This window comes from Chiloscyllium punctatum, chromosome 12 (genome assembly GCF_047496795.1).
Source record: "Chiloscyllium punctatum isolate Juve2018m chromosome 12, sChiPun1.3, whole genome shotgun sequence".
In the NCBI taxonomy this organism is placed as follows: Eukaryota; Metazoa; Chordata; class Chondrichthyes; order Orectolobiformes; family Hemiscylliidae; genus Chiloscyllium; species Chiloscyllium punctatum.
In genome coordinates, this window is record NC_092750.1 from 30,928,055 (window position 1) to 30,954,595 (window position 26,541).

The window sequence follows — 26,541 nt, forward strand, 5'->3', positions numbered from 1 at the left end:
AACTGGATATTGTTAGCATAGATACAGAAGCAAATTGAATGGCTAAATGGTATCATCAAGGCAGCATGCAGATGAGGAATGGGAGAAAGGCATGGATTGGAATTTTGTTGCTGGGCAGAGTATTTTCGCAAGGAAGTAACTACTAACACAAAAATCAAATTTCCCTAAACTAACTTAACATTTAATCATGAATCAATGCATTTTTCTTTGAGGAACAGAAACAATAATCTTGTTTTCTCTTTTATAAGTGCACATTTAGATAAATTCAGCTGTCAATTAACCAAACACAGATATTCAGATCTCTTTCGCAGAAAGCAACTGTTTTCTTACATGGTAGTTTTACAATTGTCACACTGAAACATAGCATACCTCAACTGCATTTCAATATTCAGACTGTGCAAGAAGTGTCCACCAAAAGCCAAGCAGTCCACTGGAGTCAAAGTTGCATAAATCCAGCCTATTAATAAAATAATACATACTTGTTACCATTTCAATCAGAAGATATGTAGTTGTCTTGTGTTGGTCTGGATATCAGATATAATTTCCACGAACAGGAATTTTTCAAATTTTATTTCTTTCATATGAATGAAAAACATTCTCTTTGCAAGAAGTACAAATCACATGTATTCAACAGATGCAGCATCTCCACAAAGCCTTTTGGCACATGTAGTTGTATCTTATACTCAGGACAGTCACTTGGTGAAGGACAGTATAAGAGCCAATCTTTACTCAGTCCTTTATTTGTTTTCAGAATTAAATATTACAAAAATTGCTTAAATATCAAACACACCACAGTTTGAACAAGAGTCTGTTTTTATGTGCTCAAGTGAAATTCCAGTTAATACCCACCACCAATGTATCATTGAACACAATTAATATTCAATTAAAACTGTAAAATAAATAAGACAGAAACTAACTTTTAGAAGCTAACATATAAACAATGAATACAACCCTCTTAATTTACCTTTTAACACAATAAATGAATAACAGAAAATCCACCCCTACGTTAACCTGCTGTCCAGTCACTCTTGTTGGGATATGCTCTATTTAATGCAGATTTGTATCAAAATGCATTCTTGGTCATGTAGCATTAAACATTTGTCTAAAGATTCCTGATACATGCTGTAAGACTTATTTATATTTTATCAATATAAAGTGCAGACCCATTAAGACATGGATCTCAATATACTACAAATTCACTTACAGTGTGGCAGGGGGATGTTCTCATAACTTTTAAAACAAGTAAATGTTTACTTACAGTTTCACTTTACTTATTTCGAATAAAAGAAAACTTTTATTATTAACATCATCAAACTCAAACCAAATTTCATTTTTTAGACCCCAACATCTGGGTTATAACAATTTCCACTGTATGTCTGTAGCTAAATAAGCAACATGCATTCTTTTATTGTAACAGATTATTATATTAACATATTATATATCCAAGCAGTTTTTAATTCTTTTGAATTACTGCTTCGTGCATGAGGTGCATATCTGCTTTCCAAGTTAACAGATTTATTAATTAATTATTCCCTCAACAATCTGACTAATACAACATTAATGCGACTTCAATATGGTACACGTCCTTTAGAAAGGTATTAATCTTTTTACCTTGCAAAATTTTCAAACAATATAAAGGCATAAATAAGATTAAAGCATATCATGGTAATTAATATGATATACATTTTTTTGGATTCTTCCCAATTTCCCACCTAAGTGCACAATTTCCAAAGATGAAATTTCTGCGGTGAAACTATACCTGATGGGATAAACAGGCTCTGTCCTTGTTTCAGGGTGCACTTGTAGCACTTGTCCACCTGATCTGCAAAAAACATTTCACTCTGATTCGACGATGAACTCCATCTTTCATACAAAGCAAGGTTTGCAGAGGTCGACTTAATCAGATAAAAAATTTTCTCTCCCTGCAGAGACAAGATATAGCATACTTAATGCTAAACGTATTCCTTTTGCCAGATTGCAAATGAATTTTGTGCTACATAATTTTCAGTAATGGGTTCATTTTTAACACCTTTAAAGCAACAAAATATCCAAAGCATACTTACAGAGACAACCACAGAATACCAAACAATGATGAAACAAAACATGAGTGGAGAGGGCTGAAGATGTGGTTAAACAGGCAGGACTCAATGATTTAAAAAAGGAGAAAGCCTGTTGAAAGTAAACTGAATTTAAAAGGAAAAGGAGCTGACAGCATAAGGCTTGACCAATTGACTTAATTGAATAGAAAATTAAGCTTTTTAGCTCCACGTTTTTCTGACCTTTACTTACTTTAAGTAACCCCAACATAATGAGGATCAGTCTCTGACTCCAGAAGGTTGTTTTGAGCTTGTTTGGAATGGAGTTAGAGGTGTGTTCTTAGCTTATAGAAAAATACTAATTGAGAGTTATTTTACTCCCTCCCACACAACACAATGCATCTGAAAGTGATTTTTTTTTAAGCTTTTCGAAGACTATTAGGAGCAACTATATAAGAATTGCATGTGTTCTCAGAGATACTCTGTGCTTCACAAGTTTTATTTATTACTCTAATGTACTGCTTTACATTGCAATGCTTATTATAATGTTATACAGTTCCACTTGTAAAGAAGGTATTTTCCTTGTTTAAAAATTCATCTTCAACTTACACGTAGAAGATGGTACCAAGCAGAAGAGCCCCCAGAGCCTATGTGAAAGTCTGTGTAGCTGTCCTTCACGCCAATTTGGCAATATTTTGTAACTTTTGGCTTTTCAAAAAGTGAATCATTGTGCCATAAATTATCGACCCAGGACAATTTCTTGACAACTTCAGGAGCTTCAACCAAACTTGACATTCTGCAAAAAAGAACAATATAGGAATGCAATTCTGAGTTTTTATTAAAATCCAATTTTGAGTAAGAACTTTTGATTTTTAAACTCTCACTATTACTCTTTTGTTCCTTAGCTAGATAAGCATTGCGTCTGATGTATTTTGAGCTATAATAACACTGAACTATTAAAACTTAAACTAATGCCGTAACTAAATGTTATTCGACTTTTGTTCACTCCTTAATTTTTGTCACTTCTACATTAAAAGAACATTATTCCATGTTTGAGACATTTCTAACACAATTATTAATGAAAAGCATTTTAAATCAACCTATTTGGACATAGTATGACATATTTCTGGGACAAGTGAAACTTGAACCCAGACCTTCTAGCCCTGAGGCTAGGACATACTAATGCACCAAAAGAATCCTAAGAGGGTTCTTTTTTAAATCAACCTGTTCAGACATGTTATGACACATCTGAAGCAGACTGTAATTGAACTGTGATCTTGTGGTCTGCACTAAGTTAATTCACTAAAGCAATTAAGGATATGATGGTTTGATGTTCACCCATCATAACATTTGAATATCTAGATAGAATAATAGAATGGCTACAGCCAAACGCCTATCATGTTTGTGTCATCTCTGTGCAAATGTAACTAATTCACTCCCACTCTCCTGCCCTTTGCTCTATAGCTCGATAGCATTTTGCTTTTGAGACAAGTATCCACACTCCTTAAAAGCAACAATGGAACTTCCCTTCATCACATTCTAAGGCTCTACACTCCTGATCCTAACCATGTACTGCATAAAAGATTTTCCTCATGCCATTTTGATTCTTTTGCCATTCACATTAAATTGGTGTCCTCTCGTTCTGAGCTCTTCCTCTAATGGAAGATGTTTCTCCTCATTTATTCTGTCTAGAATCCCCTTGTTTTTGGCACCTCAATCAAATCTCCTCTCAACCTTCCCTTCTCTTAGGAGAATAGACCTAGCTTCTTTAATCTATCTTCATAAATGGAATTCCTCAATTCTAGAATCATGTATGTAAACCTTTTCCACACCCTTTCTAATGCCTTCATATATTTCCCAAGTGTGGTGCCCCAAATTGGAAAGATTACTCCATTTGAGGTCAGACCAATGTTTTATAAAGGTTTCACCATAAGCTCCTTGCTTGGGCACTTTACGCTTCTGTTTCTATATCTACGTGTATCATTAATCACTTTTTCAGGCTTCTCCAGCAATTTGAGTATTCTGTGAACATTAAAGCTAAAGGTCCAATTGTTCTTCCATCAGCTTTTTAAAATTGGACCTTCTGTTACATATTGCCTCTCCGCTTCTTCCGAGCAAAATGCACCTCTTAACACTTCTCTGCACTAAATTACATCTGCAACTATTCTTTTACAATTTTTAGGTATTTTTGTTATGGATTATAAACAGCACAACAACATTAAGAAATTGTTTAATTGTACAATAACGTTAGATTTAAAAACATACTTTGTATCTGAAAATTCAAGGTTAATCACATTAAGAACTCTCTTCCGGTTTGCACTGTAGTAGTAGTCAACAAATTCTTTGATGGTCAACTTGCAGGTCTTCTGTTTTGTGACATCTACAACATCAATAACTCTGTCTGGGCCTAGAGAATAAAACGAGAGTACAACAAAACGTATCTATAAAGGACTGTAAGCTCTTGCCATAGAGCAAAATAAGAAAACTATCAAAGTAAATTGTCCCTCTAGTGTTAGAAGTCTAAAGTGACATTATGTAAAATGTTAAATACCAAATGATAATAATTTCAAATGAATGTATTTTGATTCAATTCGCTGTATTAATTTAACCACTGGCCAATATTTGCCATAACACAAGAAAGATTAAAATGCGTGCAAAGAGAATGAAGCACCAAAGAAAATAGTAACTTCACCACCAATTACTAGTTTAATATTGGCCCAAAGAAGAAACAGACTGTAAACACATTATAATAATATATTATATCGGTCAACATTGGATATTTCAACAATATTTAGTGTGGAAGGAGAAGCAATGGGTTATTTTGATGTCTGCAGTTCATTTTGTATATGAAACTACAGACAGAATCTTATTTAGATCCAAGCAATGTGGGCTTGGCAAGATGTGTGGTAGAATTGAGTGACAAGATCAACGAGGCCTGTCTCAACATCAATCATCTCACTTCACCTTTTACATTCTTTACAAGCAGCATGATTGTTTCTCACAAGGTGGCAGCAAGATGCCAATTGATTGGCATTTGTTAAAAAAATTGTAAATGCTACAAGTATCTAAATTAATATTCAGCCTGCCATCTTACCAAACTTGTCAAACAACTCCTATTTGAGGAAACCTTGACAAGGAAACTAGAGCGAGCACCTGACCGATTCAGCTCGCCACTTGCTCTGAATGATTCAATGTTGCAAACCAGGCACCAACATCTTGGAAATGCTCCATAGGCACTGGCCATATGTACCCCACTTCAATGAACATTGGCATCCGTCATGTACCAGTCAATAAGAATCCTCATGCCACATCTTCAAACAGCTTACAGGACACTTCTGCAATTCAGTGCTGCACCAGCAACTATCATTGACCTTGTTGCAACAAGGTCACTGTACTCAGTGACACTCATTCAGCTCAGCGACTAGACCAGGCTGCATGTCTGAGCTCTCCATTTGTTCTCATAGAATTCACTTGGTCTCAGAGTTCACTCATTCTTAGGTCTCAGCATCCCTGCTGTGCCTTTTTGTGTTTTTCCTGATCAGCCCGAGATTCTAGGCTCTTATAACTCTGTCTTGTTGTTCTGTTTAGCACAGACACAACACCCAGAAGTTTCTCATGGTTGGCAGCAGGCCCAGGTAAGTCAAGGGGGAATAGCCTTCGCTCATTGGCTCTTGGTACAGTAAGCTAAGGCCAACTCAGATATCAGTTCAGACCCTGCTCAGGGCAGTCAGAGAAAGGATCCAGGCCTCAAAAGGAGTAGACAACCAAATGATGGATTCTGCTTGCCCTCCTGGGGGCTATTTTCCTTCTGGAATGAAACAGGCAGCTATCACTGGAGATGAAACTGGGTGGCACTGCTGTTGGTGTTGGTAGGAAGGTGTGTGTAGGCAACGCAAAGGGCATGGAGGGTTAGTGGTGTCAAGAAGTATGACGGTTGAGAGTCAGTGGGAAAGAAGTTGCAGACAATAATGAAAGTAGAGATGAGAATTAGTAGTTGGTGGGTACAGCAGCAGTTAGAGGGAAGACGTTAGAATATGCCTTTGGAGAAAGTCATTGACCTCCTTCCTATATTGTTGGGTATTCCTCCAGGTGGCTGAGACTGCACTGTTGGAGATGGCAATCTTGGACATGGCTGGCTTGATCTGGTGCTGTGACCTCCATTGCTATTCCTGGGGGAATAAGATCATCCTTTGTCAGGACCAGCCCGTCTAGCAGGAGCTCCAAATCCCTGCCTGCACAGATTGGGTGCCGATTTACCCCGATGTGTCATGTCCAGGGCAAATGTCAGCAACTGTATAGACAGTTCTGCACTGGCAATTTTTGTCGCATTGCACAATAGAGGCTTTTAAAGATAGCAAAGGGTGAAGCGACACCAGTAAATTCCAATGTACCGAGTTGTTCCAGTAACACGTGTAAAAGGCTTGAAATCAGACATCAAACACACCATAGGTGTGTAATTAAGGAAACCAGTGCGAGCACCTGGCTGATTCAGCTTGCCACTTGCTCTGAATGACTGAATGAGTAATTAATAAGGCAAGTTTGATAAGATAGGGCCTGAGAACGCACTAGATATCACAGCAACAAAACCTCCAAACACAATCCCAACACAACTCAGACTTAGCCAGGAACACATACGATTCAGCCCTTTGAATATTAGAAATCTGTACTTAAATTAAAAGATATTCAGGATCTATGCTAGATTTTGAAAGTGAGGTCAACCTTTCAGGCAGAAAGGTTTGGTTTTAAAACTAAAGAACAAAATGAGTGAATCTTCATTATTTAAATACACAACAGATCTTTACAATTATTTGATTTTGTCAGAAGACTAATTACTTATGACCTCTGTGTTATATTCTTCCATTATGACTCCTGGTTGCTTTGAAGCAGTTATTTGTATCATGCTGATTTGAAACATGTAACATACTTCATCAAAATTTAATAAAAATAGAGATTATGGTTTAAGGGGATAGTGTGAACTAAATTAATTTTTATTTTCAAATGTGCAAGTTTTATGCCATTTCTCAATTAAACAGCTCCCATAAACCAGTTTTCACTGATGAGCACAATCATGGAGTGAATCTTACACTTCTTTTACTTAAGTGTCAATTTAATCAATTTCATGGGAACTGGCATCTTTTTATCGTGTTATTGTCCCAGACCTACCTCATTAATTACTGGATTAGTGGTGCTGGAAGAGCACAGCAGTTCAGGCAGCATCCAACGAGCAGCGAAATCAACGTTTCGGGCAAAAGCCCTTCATCAGGAATAAAGGCAGTGAGCCTGAAGCATGGAGAGATAAGCTAGAGGAGGGTGGGGGTGGGGAGAGAGTAGCATAGAGTACAATGGGTGAGTGGGGGAGGAGATGAAGGTGACAGGTCAAGGAGGAGAGGGTGGAGTGAATAGGTGGAAAAGAAGATAGGCAGGTCGGACAAGTCAAGGAAACAGTAACTGAGCTGCAAGTTTGAAACTAGGATGAGGTGGGGGAAGGGGAAATGAGGAAGCTGTTGAAGTCCACATTGATGCCCTGGGGTTGAAGTGTTCCAAGGTGGAAGATGAGGCGTTCTTCCTCCAGGCGTGGGTGGTGAGGGAGCGGCGGTGAAGGAGGCCCAGGACCTCCATGTCCTCGGCAGAGTGGGAGGGGGAGTTGAAATGTTGGGCCACGGGGCGGTTTGGTTGATTGGTGCGGGTGTCTCGGAGATGTTCCCTAAAGCGCTCTGCTAGGAGGCGCCCAGTCTCCCCAATGTAGAGGAGACCACATCGGGAGCAACGGATACAATAAATGATATTGGTGGATGTGCAGGTGAAACTTTGATGGATGTGGAAGGCTCCTCATTAATTACCTACACCACCACTAATGTCTGAAGTTAAACGGATTCTACAACTCCCACTCACTACCACCTGGATACCCTGGAATATACCAGCATCCCTGACACACCTGCCACTTTCAAAAGACCACTGTGCACCAGTCTGCATGGTTTGCATAGTTTGTAACATATTCCCCTACCTGACAGGAAAGGGGAAGCTGCCTTCTCACTTTGCAGACAGACACCTGGAGTTCCTGTTGAATGGAGTGTTGCAGTGGGGAAATGTTCTCTTCCCCCAGAATTGGAGATAATGCCATGCCATCAGACCATGCCAGCATGATCCAAGGTTGCCACCCAGGCTATTGCAGTCTCAGACATCGACAGCAATGTCCAGCAGTGAAGGATAAAGGTCAATAATGTCATTCAGCCAGAGTAGGTGCCATTATCTTCTCTCTGACACCTCGTATTCGCTCCATCTCTGTGACTGCACTCACCTCACACCAAGGCTCATGCTCTACCTTTTTATTACATACAAACTTCTCTTATTCGCTCTCACCCATCCTCCTTACCCTGTATGGTCTCTGCACTGCCTACTCACTTGCCACAAACCCCACCAACACTAACAGCTATGTCATTCATTTTTATCTCAATCTTTCCCATTCTCTCATTTCAGGAGAAAACAGTCCACACAAAGACAGAAAGTGCAAACATGGGTGGTGGACTGTCCAACATTTGCCTCCTCCCTCTGTTCGAGAAGAGAATCCTTACCCTATGGCCATGAATAACAGACTGACAGTGCCCAAGTCTCTGGACTGGCATTGGAGGCTGCCCTTAACTTACTGTACCAGGACCCCTTGGTCTCCCCTGATTTGGCTGAGGACTGCTGACAACCATGACAAGCTTCCTGGCTTTGCGTCTGCACTAAGTGGCAAGGCAAGACAGCAGTACTGTGGACCCAGTTGCTCTGGCTAAGAAGGGAGAGCACTGAAATGTAAGGCAAAACAAGGATGTTGTGAGAAGCCAAGTAATCTTAGAGTAAGAGAACATGAAGACTGCAAGTGAACAGCCCTGTCCTTGCAGCAGCATTGCAATGGTAGCTGCTAGTGTGCTCCAAAGTGCAGCTTCAAAGTGCAAAATCATCCTTTGGGGAGATCGAAGAGGTACCTTCAGGTTTCTGAAAGGCTGGCAGATGTCGGATGGCAGCAACCATAGATGAGATGCGAGTGTGGTCAGTGCTCTAGAGTGTGCTCTGAGATGCTGTTGCCACTGTCCAAGAAGGTGGTGTAGAGAAGCAAGTGGTGAACTGAAGTCCACAGGTACATGCTGTGACAGTTGACGATGTCAAGTTTCCTCGCAACAGCTGGTAGAATAGGAAGCTACATAGTCACAAGGCACAATTTGCAGTTAATGAGGCCAATAACATGCAATAATTCCCGCTAATAGGCATCTCGCTGTTCCCTACTGAGAATCTTATATCGATATCTGGAACTTAGTTCAAAATTACGGCTAGTTTCTCTTGATATTGTGAAAGGCCTCACTGGACTTCTCACACAATTCTCTCATATTTCCACAACCCATATCATTCAGGGCCCTTTAAGGTACTGCCATTGCAATTGCAACTCATGCATATGCTAGACATAAAGCTATTTCTTGTTGTACAACAATTTTCATTATTCAATCATTCAGAATTTGACTACTTTGAACAAAATACATGAAAAAGAAGTGTTTAAAAAAAAAGAACAAAATGTATTCTTGGCAAAGAGTACATTATAGAATAAGGAAGGAAATTATCCTTTTCATTTTCTTCTCTTTAAGTGTAACATAACCTGTTGATAAGTCAAATACTTACCAATATAATTTTCAAGGTCACTAACAGAAAATGTAAGTGGTGGCAAACTTAATCCCAAACCGTCTTTCTTTGCAACCAAAATAGGCCCAGTAAAACCATTTTCTTCCAGAAATCCCAAGGATAGTTGAGTTCCAGTCAGCCTTTGAATAACCTCCTCTGCACTAAACAAACAAATAGATTTGCTTCAGTTCAATAATAGCTTTTGACAGAAGTTGTTATTTCAACTATGCCCTCAATTTTCTACATCTTACACATAGAAGTATCATGTGTGTTTTTGAGTAGAGGTCCAGTTGTTTATAGTTGTGTTCTTTGTCATATTTTCACAATGAATATTTGTGGTCAAAGTCCATATAATAATCACAAAAAAGGTAAATTACTTACTATTAATCCTCATTTTTAAACCAACTCTTGAGCTGCACATATTGATTGGACTACAGGCCATTGGGCAAATCAAATGGGAATAAGCTACTCAGCATTTCTCACAGACTTTAAATACTGCTGGCATGTCATGATTGCACATTGCCTACAAAATAACATCTTCCTAATTCAGCTTTAGAATAATCTGCAAATAAAAACTCAAACTGATGAACATTTCAATGGAATAGTGAAGAGGAACAGAATGCATTTCATTGAATCATTAAGCCATTACAGTACAGAAAGAATAGGAGAAAGTGAGGACTGCAGATGCTGGAGATCAGAGCTTAAAAATGTGTTGCTGGAAAAGTGCAGCAGGTCACGCAGCATCAAAGGAACAGGAGAATTGATGTTTCAGGCATAAGCCCTTCTTCAGTGCAGAAAGAATGCCTATCAAGTCTTTTCCAGTTCCATGTAGGAAAATAAAGAAAAGCAGTGGTCTAAGCACATTAGGAACACTCCAGTCTGAAAACAGCAATTTTCATCACTTGCTAATGTTTTTAGATATAAATTTTATATCTTTATATCCAAGCTGACACTCCTAGTTCATGAGACTCAATTCTGTTCTCCAGAAAGTTACAAATACTTTATAAAACACTTTATGAAGTCAAAAAGACAACATTCACTTTATTCCATACATCCACCTTCTCTGTTACATTCATCAAAAAGTTCAATTTTTAATTTTTCTTCATTAAAGGGAATCTGTACAATTCTACCCATTATTCATGTTTTCCCTGTGTACACCAATAGCATAGCAAACTATAGTTATTCTTCAACTTTTCGAAGATTCAGAGGGATGGAGAAGAATGGTCAAAGAATTCTTTTTATTAAATACGCTGACAGCAGGAACAATGAAGGAATATTGGACCAATGAAGGAGAACTAATCAGTTAATATGTCACGGCTTGCAAAAGATGCAAAGGATGCTCATGTAATTAACCATCCACTTAATTCTAACAGATTCCTTTGTCCCCAAATCTGAAGTACAAAGCAAAAAGTCATCAAAGCCTGATCAATTCTTTATCTAGAAGGAGGAAAAACAAGAGATTTGCAATAGCCCACCATATCTGAAAAAAAGGACATCCACACATACATCATCTATTCTCTAAATGTCTTGATGTCGGAGCTTTCAATCCCCAAGTACTCAAATGAAAGGTTGGCATTTAGCAATCTGACCTGAAGGAAAACACACCCTCTTCTGATCATCAGCTTGTTTTCCTACCTATGACTTCCAACTGCTTGCAATGCAATAATTCTTGGGATTTTGTTATCATTGAACTGTCAAGTAGTTTTGGAAGGTTTTCAATCAAAAGCAAGGCAGCAATTCAAAATACGTCAGTTGCTGATAATTAAGAAATCATCCTCAATGGGAAAACTGCCAATTTGTCTATGGGTTCCTCGTTGTTGGGTTAAATTGAAATTTTGTTGCATACTTTATATTCTTAACTTCTAGTGGAAGAAGTGATCAACTCCTTCATGGAATGTTCAGCTTTCACACTCTGATTCTGTGAGCAAAATTGGCATATTCCACTGAACAGATTGTATCCTTTGGAACAGCATTTCTCATGAAACACAGTCAGTATACTGAACAAAGGATGAAAGTCAGGGCAAGATTTCAATCCCACATGGGTGCAGTTGAAAAACTCATCAATATGTTAGTTTGTTGGCACTGGCCTCATTCAGGCCCCAGGCCTTTCTCTTGGACGCAGGATTGCAGTCAGTAGGGTTAGCTACCTGGCAGGTCATCAATGAAACCTTATTAGAAACCTATTTAAGCCAACTGTCATTATTTTCTAATCGGTCTGTAGACCGACCCCACCACCTTAAGGCGTAAGGGACAAGGGCAGCTGCCTGGGAGGTGAAAGATCAGTGGCAGACACTGGAACAATGCATAAGAACAGCTTTGAAGTCACCTGATTGGTCTCAGCTCTGACCATACACTATCCCTATCTCATGATGTTCTGCTATGCTGAGGGCATTTTAAAAGTTAAAAGTGTTGGAGAGAAGATGGAGGCATGATACTCTCTGTTTCTAATCTGACATATTAACTTCTTCTATGCTTGAATGATAGCCTTGAGGTGTTTGCAACTTCAATGTGATAGTAGTTTCTTGTGAGCTGGAGTGCTTCCCAGGGTTTCTCCAGCATCAAGAGCCTGCCCAACAATTTTGATCAGATGGTGTGCCAGCCTACTGGTCATTAATTAGTTTCCAACTCAGGAATATCATTATAGGGTGATTGTTTCCCATTCTGTGCAGTGTTATGACCACCATTGATCCCAGCAATGAATTCCTAATTGGGCACAGGTTCATTAATGTGCTATTCCTTGGAGATTGATTTAGTTATCTAGTCCTGCAGAAGTATCTTCTGCTGTAGCCTCCTCACAACGCCCCTTAAACTACAAAACAAAGGCAATAGTTCAAAGTTTGGGAGAAGCATTCATCCACAGACTCATTCCCAACAAACACATCGACCTGGACCCAATATACCGGCCACTACAGCAGACAGCTCGAACTGACAACCGGAAGCGGCAGAGACAGGCCACTATAAATGCTGGAGAAAACAGCACAGAAGCGCTTCACAGGAGGCTCCCAAGCACTGACGATGTCACCTAGATAGGGGACGAAACGTTTGCAAGACAAATTCCCAGCTCGGCGAACAGAACCACAACAAAGGCAATAGTACACATGCAGGGGTGGGAAATGCATGTTTTACACTTAATAGGGGACAATATTCACCAATCAGCAGGTACCAATTTCTCATTACCTTTGAAATTGTTCCTTTTAAATGATTAGTTAAATTCCTCTATGGTTGAATGATAGTCTTGAAAAGCTTATAACTGCAATGTGAAAGCCACTGTTTTTATGCAAAAAGTAAAAGGATATAAGATAACTGACTTTTAGCAAGAAAGCTCAATATAAATAACATTTGCAATATTATCAGTTGCTCTAATAATTTTCTCTGATTTGCTTTGCTTAATGAAATGTTACACCTTCTATTTCAGATAGCAAGGTGCAAACAATAAAATATGAGCATAATCTTTTAAGCAAATGCAAAATATTCAACTTCTAAAACATTATCTGTTTCTCTCCATCGATGCTATCTGACCTGATAAACATTTCCAGCATTTTCTCTTTTCACTTCTAATCTTTACATAATTATAAGCTTTTATTCACACAGACATATGTTACATTCATGCACCTCCAAATCAAATCACCAGAAATTCAGTCAACTCTTATATATAGAAGTGAATTCCCAATTAATTCCTATTACATGAATACAAATAAGCACTCCATTAACCTCACACTGTAAGTTGTTTCCATTAGTCACACTACTTTCGTAACATGGTGCTTTTGGAAAGTTATCTAAGCAAGATCTTGAAATAAATAAACTAATAATCAAGTTGAAATATATTAATGTACAACATATGTCCATCTACAAAATAATGATCAAACTGTACAAATGAAGGCAACTAGATTTGTTACAAGCAGACTATCTTTCCGAAAAATACACAGAATAAAAATGTGAGTTAGGAGAGATTTTCAGTATATCACATCTCTTTTAAACATTCCCTCTGTATCTTGAATCTGTGTCCTCTAGTAAGACTGATTATGTCAGCAAGTTCAAGAGAGAATTAGATAGGTCATGCTGAAACACTTGTTAAATGTTGTACACATTATTGTGAGATAAAATTTTCCTGGACACTTGGAGCAGCAAATGATGCACAGGTGTCTTTTCTAATGCATGGCTTAGAAAGGGTGGACACTGGGAAGTTGTTTCCATTCGGTGGGGAGACTAGGACCCGTGGGCACAGCCTTAAAATTAGAGGGGGTCAATTTAGAACAGAAATGAGGAGACATTTCTTCAGCCTGTGGAATTGTAGTGGGCCTGTGGAATTTATTGCCATGGAGCACAGTGGGGGCCGGGACGTTGGGTGTGTTCAAGGCAGAGATTGATAAATTCTTGATCTAGCAAGGAATTAAGGGTTACTGGGGGAGTGCAGGAAAGTGGAATTGAAATGCTCATCAGCCATGATTGAACTTGATGGGCCGAATGGCCTTGCTTCCACTCCTATGTCTTATGGTCTTTTCTGAACTTGTATATTCAAACTTCCGATGACTATTGATCCTGCAAAGTTGAGTTTTACTATTCGATGATTGATAAACTAAAACTGCAGAATAAAAGTAAAAAAAACTAACTTACAATGGATCTGCTATTATGTTATCTCAAAATATGAACTGCTGGCCGTGAACTGAATTCTATAAAAATCCCACAGTGTAGCAGTCAGCTTTGAAAAGTAAGTTTTCTGCATTAATTAAATTTACATTTGTTTAAAACAAAATCTTACTGAAAGAGTTATATAGTTGATTAGACACTTTTTTTCCTGCATTATATAAATGCAATTTTCAACAGGACAAAAGTATCCTTTTCAAGCAGAATATATATAGTTTGTTTAATTAAGAATTTGGAATAAGACATCAACAATAATTATGGCAATTTGCTCATTATGCATTACCAATTCACAACTGTTAGTGAAGAGATAAATATATTTTGTAGCTATTATATTTAACTTATTAAATGTCATTTACATTTCTCAGTTTAAATAATGAGTAAACTCCCATAACAAATAAAAATGTAAACAATTTTCACAGTCAGTAATTTCTCATAGGCAAATACTTCTTATGGGATAATTCCTACCTAGGGAAGGTCCGGCTTCTGAGCTCTTTTATAAACACTTGGCTTCCATTTTGAACTGGTCGTGTAATATCCACAGTATGTATTGGCTCATACTTTTGCTTTTTCTTTTTCACTAGAAAGGAGAAGAAGAAAATACTGTGCTGAAAATAATGAATAAAACATTACTGCATTTGAACATTTCCATTTAATTGGGATGTAACACGAAAAGAAAGAGCACAAGTGTTTTAAATAAGTGTCCTCCGTGGTTCTAAGATGTCCCCAAGTACTTTACAGCTGATTAAGTACTTTTGAAGTGTAGTCCCTGTTTGTAATGTAGGAAATTCAGCAGTAAATATACACACTTGCAAATCCACAAACAGCAACAAAATCAGATCATCTTTTTTAGGCTTTGAACAAAGGATCAATCTCAGTGAAAAAACCAGGATATCGCTACTCCTCTTAGTGGCCTGGTGATCATTTACACATGTTTCAGAGGTTTCAGTTAACATCTTATCTGAAAGAGACCAACTTCAAATAAGCAAAGCACTCTCTCAAATAAAATGCTATCCTCGATTATGGGAACAAATTGGTAGAGTGGGTGTTGAATCCATGACCTTTGTTTTGCTCCGAAGTGATAGTGCAACCATTTGACAACAATAACAAATGTTTGAATTAGTTATTCTTCCTTCATTAAAGATAGCTATCCTTTAAGTGCCAAAGGTAAATCAAGTCAATCTTACAGTGGAATCACATTGGATTCTTTTATTTCAAGAGGTCATAATCTGTATCAACTCATTTCTGTTTCCCACACACTCCATAGACAGTATGTAGTTTTGTTATGTGTCCTATACCTTTGCTCCCCCTAAGGTAATTCTGCTTCCACTTTTCCTGAGACTCTATAGCTCCTCCTATTGAGTCCCTTCTCAACTTTGAACCAGTTTCTTTCTATCTGTGTACAGCCTACAATAACTTTGATGTTGAGAGTTTCTTCTCAAGCTGATCTCATTTCCATAACAGAAGATTTGCCAAAAGTAAGTATGCAAAATTTCAGCATTTCTTTCTGGTCTAGTACATATAAACTATTACAGTTTAATAATTAGATTATTATTTGCTGCCTTACGAGTTCAGTGTTTCAACTTATACATGTACTGAAGTAACAACTGTGCTTCAAGTTTTTATAATGCAGGACAAATGGCAAAACCTATGCATTTGAAATTCAATAGCACTCATTAAGAACTAGCTTGTCTATTATCTGACCTAATGCTTATGTGGACTGTGATAGCATCAATGAGTGAGTAAATATAACACATGGATTTTAAGAAAAGAGATTTTGGGATTACACAAACATTAAAGCACAATATGGAGAAATGGTGAAACCAAACTATATGGTATACGTCTGCGGCTTTGGATGAGAGTGATGATAAGCTTGCTGGTTTAGTGATTCATTAGCCTTATTGTCAAAGCTGTGTGTGGCACATACCAGGTCTGCAATAAAGAAAGTGTAATGTATCATTATTGACAGGTGGACAGGAATAATTCTGGTTTATTACAGATGTGACAGATAAAACAACGGATGATGAGATAAATAATATGAATAGGTGCAATGTCCTTTGCAGAGGTAACAAGCAACAGTCTAGGAATTGCAGTCTGCAATATTAGGAGATATAAAGCTCATTCTTAGATGACAACTTTTAACAGCTTAATTAAACTGAGCATTTTTACTTAATACTGCAGACAATTATTTGCAGGTCTACGTTTTCAGTAAAATCCAAAGTAGAAACTAAATGGATAGTTCAATTGATTGATTGAGTCACAGGCAAGCATCTTTATACCGGAAAATCAAACTTTGAAGGCCATCACTCAAAATGGGATCAATGTTAGATCATGATTGTAAACACGATTTCTTATTGCAATAAATGCCATGCACATCCACAAATAAATGTACTCGTTAGTGAAACTCAAGAAATAAACCAGTTTTTTTACTTGAAATAAAGAAAGTTTTTGTTAATGTCCAATCCCAGAAAGGAAGTGATTCTACAAAACTAGAATTTGTGACTAGAACCAATGAAATTCTACAAAGAAAACCAAGTGATACTATGTTGAATATTGCAAGACAAGAAGTACTGGCCTCAACCAACCCTGAAATTGAACTTGAAGTGCTTTACACAGGCCTGTATGCTTCTCCTTTTTGATAAAAAAAAGTTAAGACATCATGAAATGTGCACTAAATATCTATACAACATTCACAACTTATTGTATGGGCTATAACAGAACCAATGTGAAATTGTTCAAGTTGTTTTTCCAGGCAAGGAAAAAAAATGTACAATTCGCTTAGCCTGCATGCATTTCATTTGCTGTTGGTCAAACATTTAATTCTGTACTGGAAATAGTTATGGATAATGATCTGTGATTCGTCAGCTAATGGATAAGGCTTCAACAAAAGCAGAATTGAACAATTCACTGGTCAACCCACACAAACCTTAACTACCAATTAATATTAGTAGAAACAAAACATAACAAGCATACCATGGAAATTGTTAAAAAAAAATCACAGGTGGTCTTCTTCTGCACAGTCTTGATATAAAAAGGTTAGTTTTACAATAGAAAACTTATCATCAACTGATACAAAACACTGACCACTAACTCAGGCCTTAAACATAAAAAGTAGGTATTAACTGTATTTGTATTATTTAAGATATGCATATATTGAACTCAAATGGTGTAAAAGACAAAATAATAAGAGATATTTCTGAAAGCAGACAATTTAAATGCTTTTTGTTGATTGAGTAATTCAATATACAGCTAATTTGATAACTTCAATCTATATTCCCATGACTGTCACTTGTTAATGTCCAGCCTCCCAAGCCATCATTGTCCTTTTTCTCTTAGCTCCAGAACCCTTCCAGCAACTGAACCCTGCTGAAGACAGCTCAATAAGTAGTAATCCTGCTATGTATGATTGTCATGTACTCCATTCTTCTCAAACAAAAGGCAGAATTATTCCTGTCCACCTGTCAATAATGATACATTGCATTTTATGAATCGAAAGGTCTTTTTCTAATTTTATAATAGGTTTTGGATGTTACCTAGTAGGGTAACGAAACTGGAAATGAATCTTGCAGCTCAGTGAGCAAACCTACAACCAAAATCTCAACCTGAGCTTCAAATCTTCTCTAAACTCGCTTTATAATATGTGTATTGAAAGCTTGTCTTCCACAGTATCCTAGAGTGACATTTGTGACACACGTATTTATACTAGTGAAAAGGCCTTCTCATATCTCCAAAATTCCATTTAGGCTCGTGCCTCCTAAAAAAATACTACAAACAAATAGCTTGACTATACTTGAATATAGCCACCATCTTACCTAATAAACGTAGATCGAACATTATGCACTATTACATTTCCTTGCCATACAAGATACTTGATGCACATCATGAGGGACAGAAGAAGATGTAGGACTGTAAAGAATTAGTTCTTACTCTTCCGGGTGGCCCCACTAATTCTGTTGTCTTCTCATTGACATTCCACTAGAAGGCATGTTATTCCAGAAACGGTCTACCTCAATAGCAGATTCAAAAATTCAAAATTTTCAGGTAGATGAGAAATTCTGATAGCTCCTCATTGGCTCTCCAGGACTGGAGATGCATAGAATATTCACTATTATCTAATGAGGTCATTAGAATGCCAGTTTTTGATTATCTAAAAAATTTACAACTACAGTTTCAAAAGGATGCTGTATACATAAAGCAATGGTGGATTCAGATCCAAAGTTTCTGGATTCATGATCAAAAGGGTTGGCTTCTGGATGATTCTTTTGGAAATATTGAAAATGATCAGAAATCATTATTCAGGTTTAGACAGGCCTGTAACAGATATGGCTGATGAATTTATAATAGTGGAAGTGAGTCTTAAATCTTCATCAGATATGAGATCTCTGTATGTGCTAGAATCTTTATCACTACCTTGAAGTTAAATGCTTCATGTTTTTCTATGTTTTCGAGAGGAGGGCATTCTAGAGGCATATTAAGTAAAGTTATCACTTAGAACTTCAAGCAGATTGGACAGTTCAGAGATCAAACATTCACTTTTCTTTTATAAATATTCTATGCATCTCCAGTCTTGGAGAACCAGTGAGGAACTCTCAGAATTTCTCAGCAGCCTGAAAATTTTGAATTTTTAAATCTGCTATTGAGGTAGACAGTTTCTGGAATAACATGCCTCCTAGTGGAAACTCAATGAGAAAACAACAGAATTAGTGCAGTCAGCCGGAAGAATAAGAACTAATTATTTCCAGTCCTACATATTCTTCTGTCCCTCTACTGGGTGCTACATTAATCTGTTGGGTGACTGTAAATTCCAGGAGTTGAAATAATCTTGTGACACCTTTACAAAGGTTTAAGTTAATTCTGTGAAATTTCACATTCTTTTTAATAAAGAAGCCGTGACAGTAAACCAGATTCAATCTCTGGTTTTGACTGTTTTAGTTAGGTTGGGGTAAAATTGTAATATTTAACCTTAGCATTATGAGACCCCCATACTATGGTGAAACAGTAAGAAAGTTAAGAGCTTGATATAGCTGACGTATAACTGGCTAATTATGCACCATATTCAAGTTTGTACCCCTCAGTATCTGAGAAGTAGAGGTGTGGCCCATATCTGAGTTAGCTACAGAGGTAGGTAAATCAAGGGCACCAAAGACAAAAAGGAGAAAGAAATTAGGCATGTGAATAGCAGCATTGCTTCCATGTTAACGGAAGATCAAAAGCAATGAAATTGATATATGTAAAGTCAAATGACGACGGAGTAATCATTCTTTCCTTAAAAATTTGTAGTTTCATATCAAGGGAACAAATTACTCTTGAGTTTCTGCTATCTTTGACTCAAAATCATGACTCCAGAATTGCACATAAACTCTATTGAGGCATAATGTCAAATTATTTACAATGTTAACTTTTCAAAGCATACCTATTGAGCTGGAGGAAAGTTCTAATTTTTGTTACATTAGCATAATAGCAAATATTGATTTAAAAGGGATATGGCTTGTTGCACAAACATAATAGAATATGCTGATCAAACTTTTATTTTCAAACAAAATCCAGATGCATAACTTACTTGTAGACTGGCCGTGAGTTTTTTCACAGTTTGGACAGTGATAGATATCAATATCTGGTGCCTCATCCTCTTCAACGCCAACACAGCTGTAATCATTCCAAATATAAAGGCATGTTACATCAATGAAAGGCTGCATTCATTCTGAAACAATTATTTATAAATGACTTGGTGTTTGCTGTGTTTTGTTCTCTGTAACCTATATAAAGTGATAATTTTAAATAATGAGATTAACAACAGATTCAGGTTTTTTAATAAATCATAATAATAAAGGTTCACCATAATTGATAAAGTTGAATAAATCATGATCCATATGAATGACTGCTAAGTTAAATCATGGGTAGCTGTAAATTTCAGAAGAGATGCATCACCCACCCTTAATAGGACCTATCTAATTCATTACACCCTTTTAAGGCAGAACAGTCAGTACTGTTATAACACGTGTTTCTTCAATGCAAATTAGCTTTAACACAATTGAAGAATTTAGACCATTATTTGTAGAACATGAACTTTCCTTAACTGCATTGGTTAGAAAGCAATTCCGGCCCCATTAGCCTAAATGGCGCGGCTATTGCTCGATTTTCTTATAATGCAAGGTTGCACGAGAATGGAATTATCACATCATATCAGAACCAACTCTACATTATTTCATTTGTAAATGTAGAATATATGAAATATTAGAAGTGGAATAGAAATAGTCATGCCTTGTGGCTGATAGGTCACTATTATAATATTAAATAATGAAATGCAATTCATGTTCTAACTGGTATGAACAAACCTCTTTGCAAACTAATGGAACAAAAAGGAATTTAAAGTTATCCAAATATGTAGTTGATACAACCTCAGAAATAATCCAAAAAAAATGAAACAAAGATAGCTGATACAAGCTCAAAAATAATCCAAAAAAATGAAACAAAGATTTTAGCTCAAAATGTATAGCAGTTCAAAGGAGTTTTGACCTGATTTGCACAAGCAGATGGAAATTGTAAACCCAAACATTCAGGAGGACTATGATGCCAGAACTGTAGCTACTATTAAGAGGTAGACAGCAATATCATCTCAAATCCAATAAACTGATTTTCATTTATTTCCTCCAATTTCTCATTTCCCACTGAAGCTACAGTGCCCTCTGCAATAAAAATTCCACAGTACTATACCTCAGAAACTGTATTTTTCTTTTTGTTTTATAAGTCTTTAATGTTTATCGTCCTCAGTCCCACTAAAACATTACTTCAACCTCCAGTGCATCATCCAGTAAACCATTACTCATGTATACACATTGACAATGAATATTAGCAGACCACTCACCCATCAAGGGTGTCACAACCAATTCTGACCTCAACCAATGTTGACAAATGAATAAAGCTAGGTTCAGGATATCTCATATGGGCTGCTGGGGAACTTGGAGTGGGAGGGTAAAGATCCAGTGGTCATGGTCCAACTAGGGAAGAGATTCTGCTAAGGGAGTATCAACAGCTAGGAGCTAAATTAAAAAGCAGAACCAAAAACGTAATCATCTCTAGATTACTATCTGAGCCACAAGCTAACTGGCACAGGGTCAATAAGATTAAACAGGTATATGTGTGGTTTAAAGATTTGTATGGGAGAAATGGGACATTGGCACCAGTACAGGGGAAGAAGGGACTTGTTCTGATGGGATGGTCTTCATCCGAACCACGCTGGGACCAGAGTCCTAGCGAATCGCATAACTAGGGCTGTGGACAGGACTTTAAACTTATTGGGGGTGGGGGGGGGCTCAGTTACAGGGGAAGTTAGAAGACCCAAATTAAAGGAGGAGGTAAAACTGCAGAACTCAGGAGAGATTATTAAAATCTCCGGCACAAACACAAATAGGGTTAGCAATCAAATTTCAAGCACACTGGACAAACAAATGACAATGAGAAGAGGAACGGTTAACACAGGATTGAAGGTGTTATATCTGAATGCACGCAGTATAAGGAATAAGGTAATTGAGATTGTGGTGCAGATCGAAATTGGCAAGTATCATCAGTGAGACGTAGCTACAAGGGGATCAGGACTGGGTGCTGAACATTCAAGGATATACATCCTATCGAAAAGATAGGCAGGTGGGCAGAGGGGATGGGGTTGTCCTATTAGTAAGAAATGAAGTAGGGTCAGATGATATAGAATCTGTGTGAGTAGAACTGAGGAACTGCAAAGGTTAAAAGGAAAACCGTAGAACAGAGAACAGAACAGCACAGTACTGGCCCTTCAGCCCACGATATTGTGCCGAGCATATATCTTAATCTAAGATCGACCTATCCTACACACTCCTCAATTTACTGCTGTCCATGCACTTGTCCAGCAGTCACTTATTTCCCTAATGTCTCTGACTCTATTACCACCGCTAGCAGTGCAATCCATACACCCACCATACTCTGTGTAAAGAACCTACGTCTGACATCTCCCCTACCTTCCTTCAATGACCATAAAATTATGACCCCATTTCTGCCCTGGGAAAAAGTCTCTGGCTATCCACTCTACCTACACCTCTCATTACCTTGTACACCTTTATCAAGTCACCTCTCTTCCTTCTTCTCTCCAGTGTGAAAAGTCCTAGCTCACTCAATCTCTCTGCCACCTCTCAGCCCAGTTCTGCATCCTGTCAATATCTTGTTGTGGCCTGCAACAGCCCTTGACACTACCTATAACACCACTAACCTTGTCATTGGTAAACTTACTAACTCTCCCTTCCACTTTTTCATCTAAGTCATTTATAAAAACTACAAAGAACAGAGGCCCAAGAACTGATCCCTGTGGGACACTACTGGTCACTGACCTCCAGGTGGACTACTTTCCATCCACTACCACTCGCTGTATTCTTTTGGCCAGCCAATTCTGTATCCAGACAGCCAAGTTTCACTGTACTCTATACCTCCTAACTTTCTGAATGAGCCTACCCTAGGGAACCTTATCAACTGCCTTACTGAAATCCATATATATCACATCCATTGCTTAACCTTCGTCAACTTGTCTCATCACATCCTCAAGGAACTCAACAAGGCTGGTGAGACATGACCTGTCCTTTATAAAGTCATACTGACTATCGTTAATCAAACTATGTTTTTCCAAATAGTCATACATCCTATCTCTCAGAATCCTTTCCAGTACCTTGCTTACCATAGACCTAAGATTAACTGGTCTGTAATTCCCAGGGATTTCCCTATTCCCTATCTTGAACAAAGGAACGACATTCGCATCCCTCCAATCATCTGGTACTAATCCCGTAGAGAGTGAGGATGCAAAGATCGTCACCAGAGGAGCAGCAATCTCATTCCTCACTTCCATAGTAACCTTGGATATATCTGGTCCAGCCCTGGGAACGTATCTGTCTTGGTGTTTCCCAGAACTTCCAGCACATTCACTTCCTTAATATCAATCTGTTTAAGCCTATTAACCTGGTCCACCATGTCCTCACTATCAACAAGCTCCCTCTGTCTAGTGAATACTCGAGGAAAAAATGTAATTAAGGCCTCCCCTACCTCTTCAGACTACAGGCATAAGTTCGCTCCACTATTCCTAATCTGCCCGATCCTCTCTCTGATCATTCTCTTATTCCTCATGTAAGTGTAGAATGCCTTTGGGTTTTCCCTAATCCTTCCTGCTAAGGCTTTCCTGTGCCCCCTATTAGCTCTCCTCAGTCCATTTTTGAGTTATTTCCTAGCTACCCTGTACTCCTCTAAAGCTGTGCCAGATCCTTGCTTCCTCAACCTTAAGTAAGCTTCCTTCTTCCTCTTGATGAGAAGCTCCTCTTCTCTTGTCATCCAAGGCTCCTTCACCTTAACATTCCTTGCCTGTGGGACAAGTCTCAGTGGGACAAAGTTATCCAACACTCGTAACAAGTGCTCCTTAAACAACCTCCACTTTTCTGTTATACATTTTCTGTAGAACAATTGTTCCCAATTTATACTCCACAGCTCCTGTCTAATAGCAGTATAATTTCCCCTCCCCCAATTAAACACCTTCTCATAGTGACTGTTCCTATCCTTCTCCATGGCTATGGTAAAGGTGAAGCAGCTGTGGTCACTATCACTGAAATGCTCTCCCACCAAGAGATCTGACACCTGGCCTGGGTCATTGCCTAGCACCAAATCCAATATGACATCCCCACCACCCACACCCCCAGTCAGCCTAATATTGAGTTGGGAATCCTTCCTGGACACACCTAAAAAATAGGCTCCATCCAGACCATCTGCACTACGAAGTCACCCATAACAACAACTCTGTTAAATCTGCACCTTTCCAAGATCGCTATTCAATCTGTTCTTCTATCTCTCTGCTGCTATTGGGGGCCAATAGAAACCACCCAATAAAGTGACTACTCCTTTCCTGTTACTGACTTCCACCCATACTGATTCAATAAACAAATCCTCCTCAACAACCTTCTTTTTCTGCAGCTGTGATGCACTCTCTAATTAATGCTACTCTCCCTCCTCTTTTACCCCCCATCCCTGTTCTTTTAAAAAGATATAAACCCTGGAACATCCAGCAATCATTCTTGCCCCTGTGAAGTCCATGTCTTTGTTATGGCCACAACATCATAGTTTCAAGTACTGAACCATGCTCTAAGTTTGTGACTCTTATTCCTGACACTCCTTGCCTTGAAATAGTCAGACTTTAACTCATCTCTTTGCCCTATCAACTGTGTATCCTTCCTGACAGACTGTCTACGTTCTATTTCTGCCGAATCAACAACTACCCTCTCCTCTGATCTCTAACCCTGGTTCCCATCCCACTGCCAAACTAGTTTAAACTTTCCCGAAATGCTCCAGCAAATCTCCTGCCAAGGACATGGGTGCCCCTCCAGTTTAAGTGCAACCTGTCCTTCATGTACAGGACCCATCTATCCCTGAAGGTATCCCAAAGATCTATGTATCTGAACCTCTCCCCCCTACACCAGCCCTGCAGCCACGTGTTTACCTGCACCCATCCCCATTCCTCACCTCACTTGCATGTCGCACTGGTGGTGATCCTGAGATTACTACTTTTTAAGTTTCCAACCTAACTCCCTGAAATCACTTTTTAGCTCCTCATCGATGCCTTTTCTTAGTTATGGCATTGGTGTCAATGTGCACCACGACTTCTGGCTGCTCATCCTCCCCCTTCACAATTTTGAAGACTTGATCAGAGACATCCCGGACTCTAACACTTAGGAAGCAACATACCTTCCGGGAATCCGGAAGCAACATACCTTCTGTGGTTTGCGACCACAGAATCTCGTCTGTTCCTTTAACTATTGAGTCTCCTACCACTAGCGCTTTTTTATTCTCCCTCCTTCCCTTCTGAGCCACAGAGCCAGGCTCAGTGCCTAAGACGTGGCCACTCTGGCTTTTCCCTGGTAGTTTCCCCCCCATCCCTCCTCCCAACAGTATCCAAAATGGTATACTTATTATTGAGGGGAATGGCCACGGGGGTTCCCTGCACTGCACTTTCCATCCCCTTCCACCTACCGTTTTCCTGTACCTGAGGTGAGACTATCTCCCTGTAACTCTTCTCTATTACACCCTCCACCTCCCACATGATCTGAAGTTCATCCTGCTCCAGCTCCCTAACATGGTTTCTGACGGACTGGAGTTGGGTGCATTTCCCACAGATGAAGTCAGTGGGGACACAAGTGATAATCCTTACCTCCCACATCCTACAGGAGGAGCATGCAACTGCCCTTATATTCATTCCCACTGTTCTGAATTCCAAAGAGATTATTGAAAAAACTAGTAACCTTACAAATCAGTGCACAGAACCTTTTTTGTTGGTTAGAGGAAGAGGATGGGTGGGAGACACTACCTAAGTAGTGTTTCAGGTAAAGCAAACACCCAAATATATTACCTCACTTACTCAGCAGTCCCGTATCTGTTCCTGCTCATAGCTGGAGTTATGTATAGGCCTCAAAATGGTAGTCAGGAACTGGGGCGCATGATACACCAGGAGATAGAAAAGATGTGTAGGAAAGGAAAAGTTACAGTGATCATGGTTGGTAGTAGATTGCAAGAAAAGGAATTTGTGGAATTACTATGAGATGGTTTTTGGAGCAGATTCTGGTGGAGCCCACTAGGGAACAGGTAAACTGGATTTAGTGTTGTGCAATGAGGCAGACATGATAAGGGAGCTTAAGGTGAAAGAACCCTTAGGAGGCAGTGATCATAACATGATTGAACTTACTCTGCAATTTGAGAGGGAGAATACAGAATGGTATTTCTGCTGAATAAATGCAACTACAGAGGCATGAGGGAGGGGATGGGTAGAAGTGACCAAGAGAGGAGCTTAGCAGGAAAAACAGTGGAACAGCATTGGCAAGTATTTCTGGGAGTAATTCAGGAGACAAGCAGAGATTCATCCTGAGGAAAAAGAAGCATGATTCAGGAAGGATGCGGCAACTATGGCTGACTATGGAAGTCAGGGATAGCAGAAAAGCAAAAGGGAAAGCATATAGTGTGGGAAGGGCAATGGGAAACCAGAGGATTGTGAAGCTTACAAAGACCTACAGAGGGCAACAAAAAAAAAGAAAGAAGGCGGGAGAAGGTTAAATATGAGAGTACACTGGTCAGAAATATAAAGGAAAACTGTAATAGTTCCTTTAGATATATAAACGGCAAAAGACAGGCAAAGGTGTACATTGGGCCGCTGGAAAATGGC

General features: G+C 38.6%; 1 protein-coding gene across 3 annotated transcripts in view; it reads right to left on the reverse strand.

Moving 5' to 3' along the window:
- The window catches only part of phf2 (PHD finger protein 2), a 158,849-nt gene that overhangs the window by 74,686 nt on the left and 57,622 nt on the right, over positions 1-26,541 (reverse strand). For all 3 annotated transcript variants that reach the window (XM_072582260.1, XM_072582259.1, XM_072582261.1), the window contains exons 2-8: positions 19,891-19,976; positions 14,799-14,910; positions 9,690-9,850; positions 4,302-4,443; positions 2,646-2,832; positions 1,760-1,922; positions 370-457 (exon numbers count right to left, since the gene is read on the reverse strand). In XM_072582260.1, the coding sequence (XP_072438361.1) occupies positions 370-457; positions 1,760-1,922; positions 2,646-2,832; positions 4,302-4,443; positions 9,690-9,850; positions 14,799-14,910; positions 19,891-19,976 (939 nt within the window). The remainder of the gene's footprint in view (positions 1-369; positions 458-1,759; positions 1,923-2,645; positions 2,833-4,301; positions 4,444-9,689; positions 9,851-14,798; positions 14,911-19,890; positions 19,977-26,541) is intronic.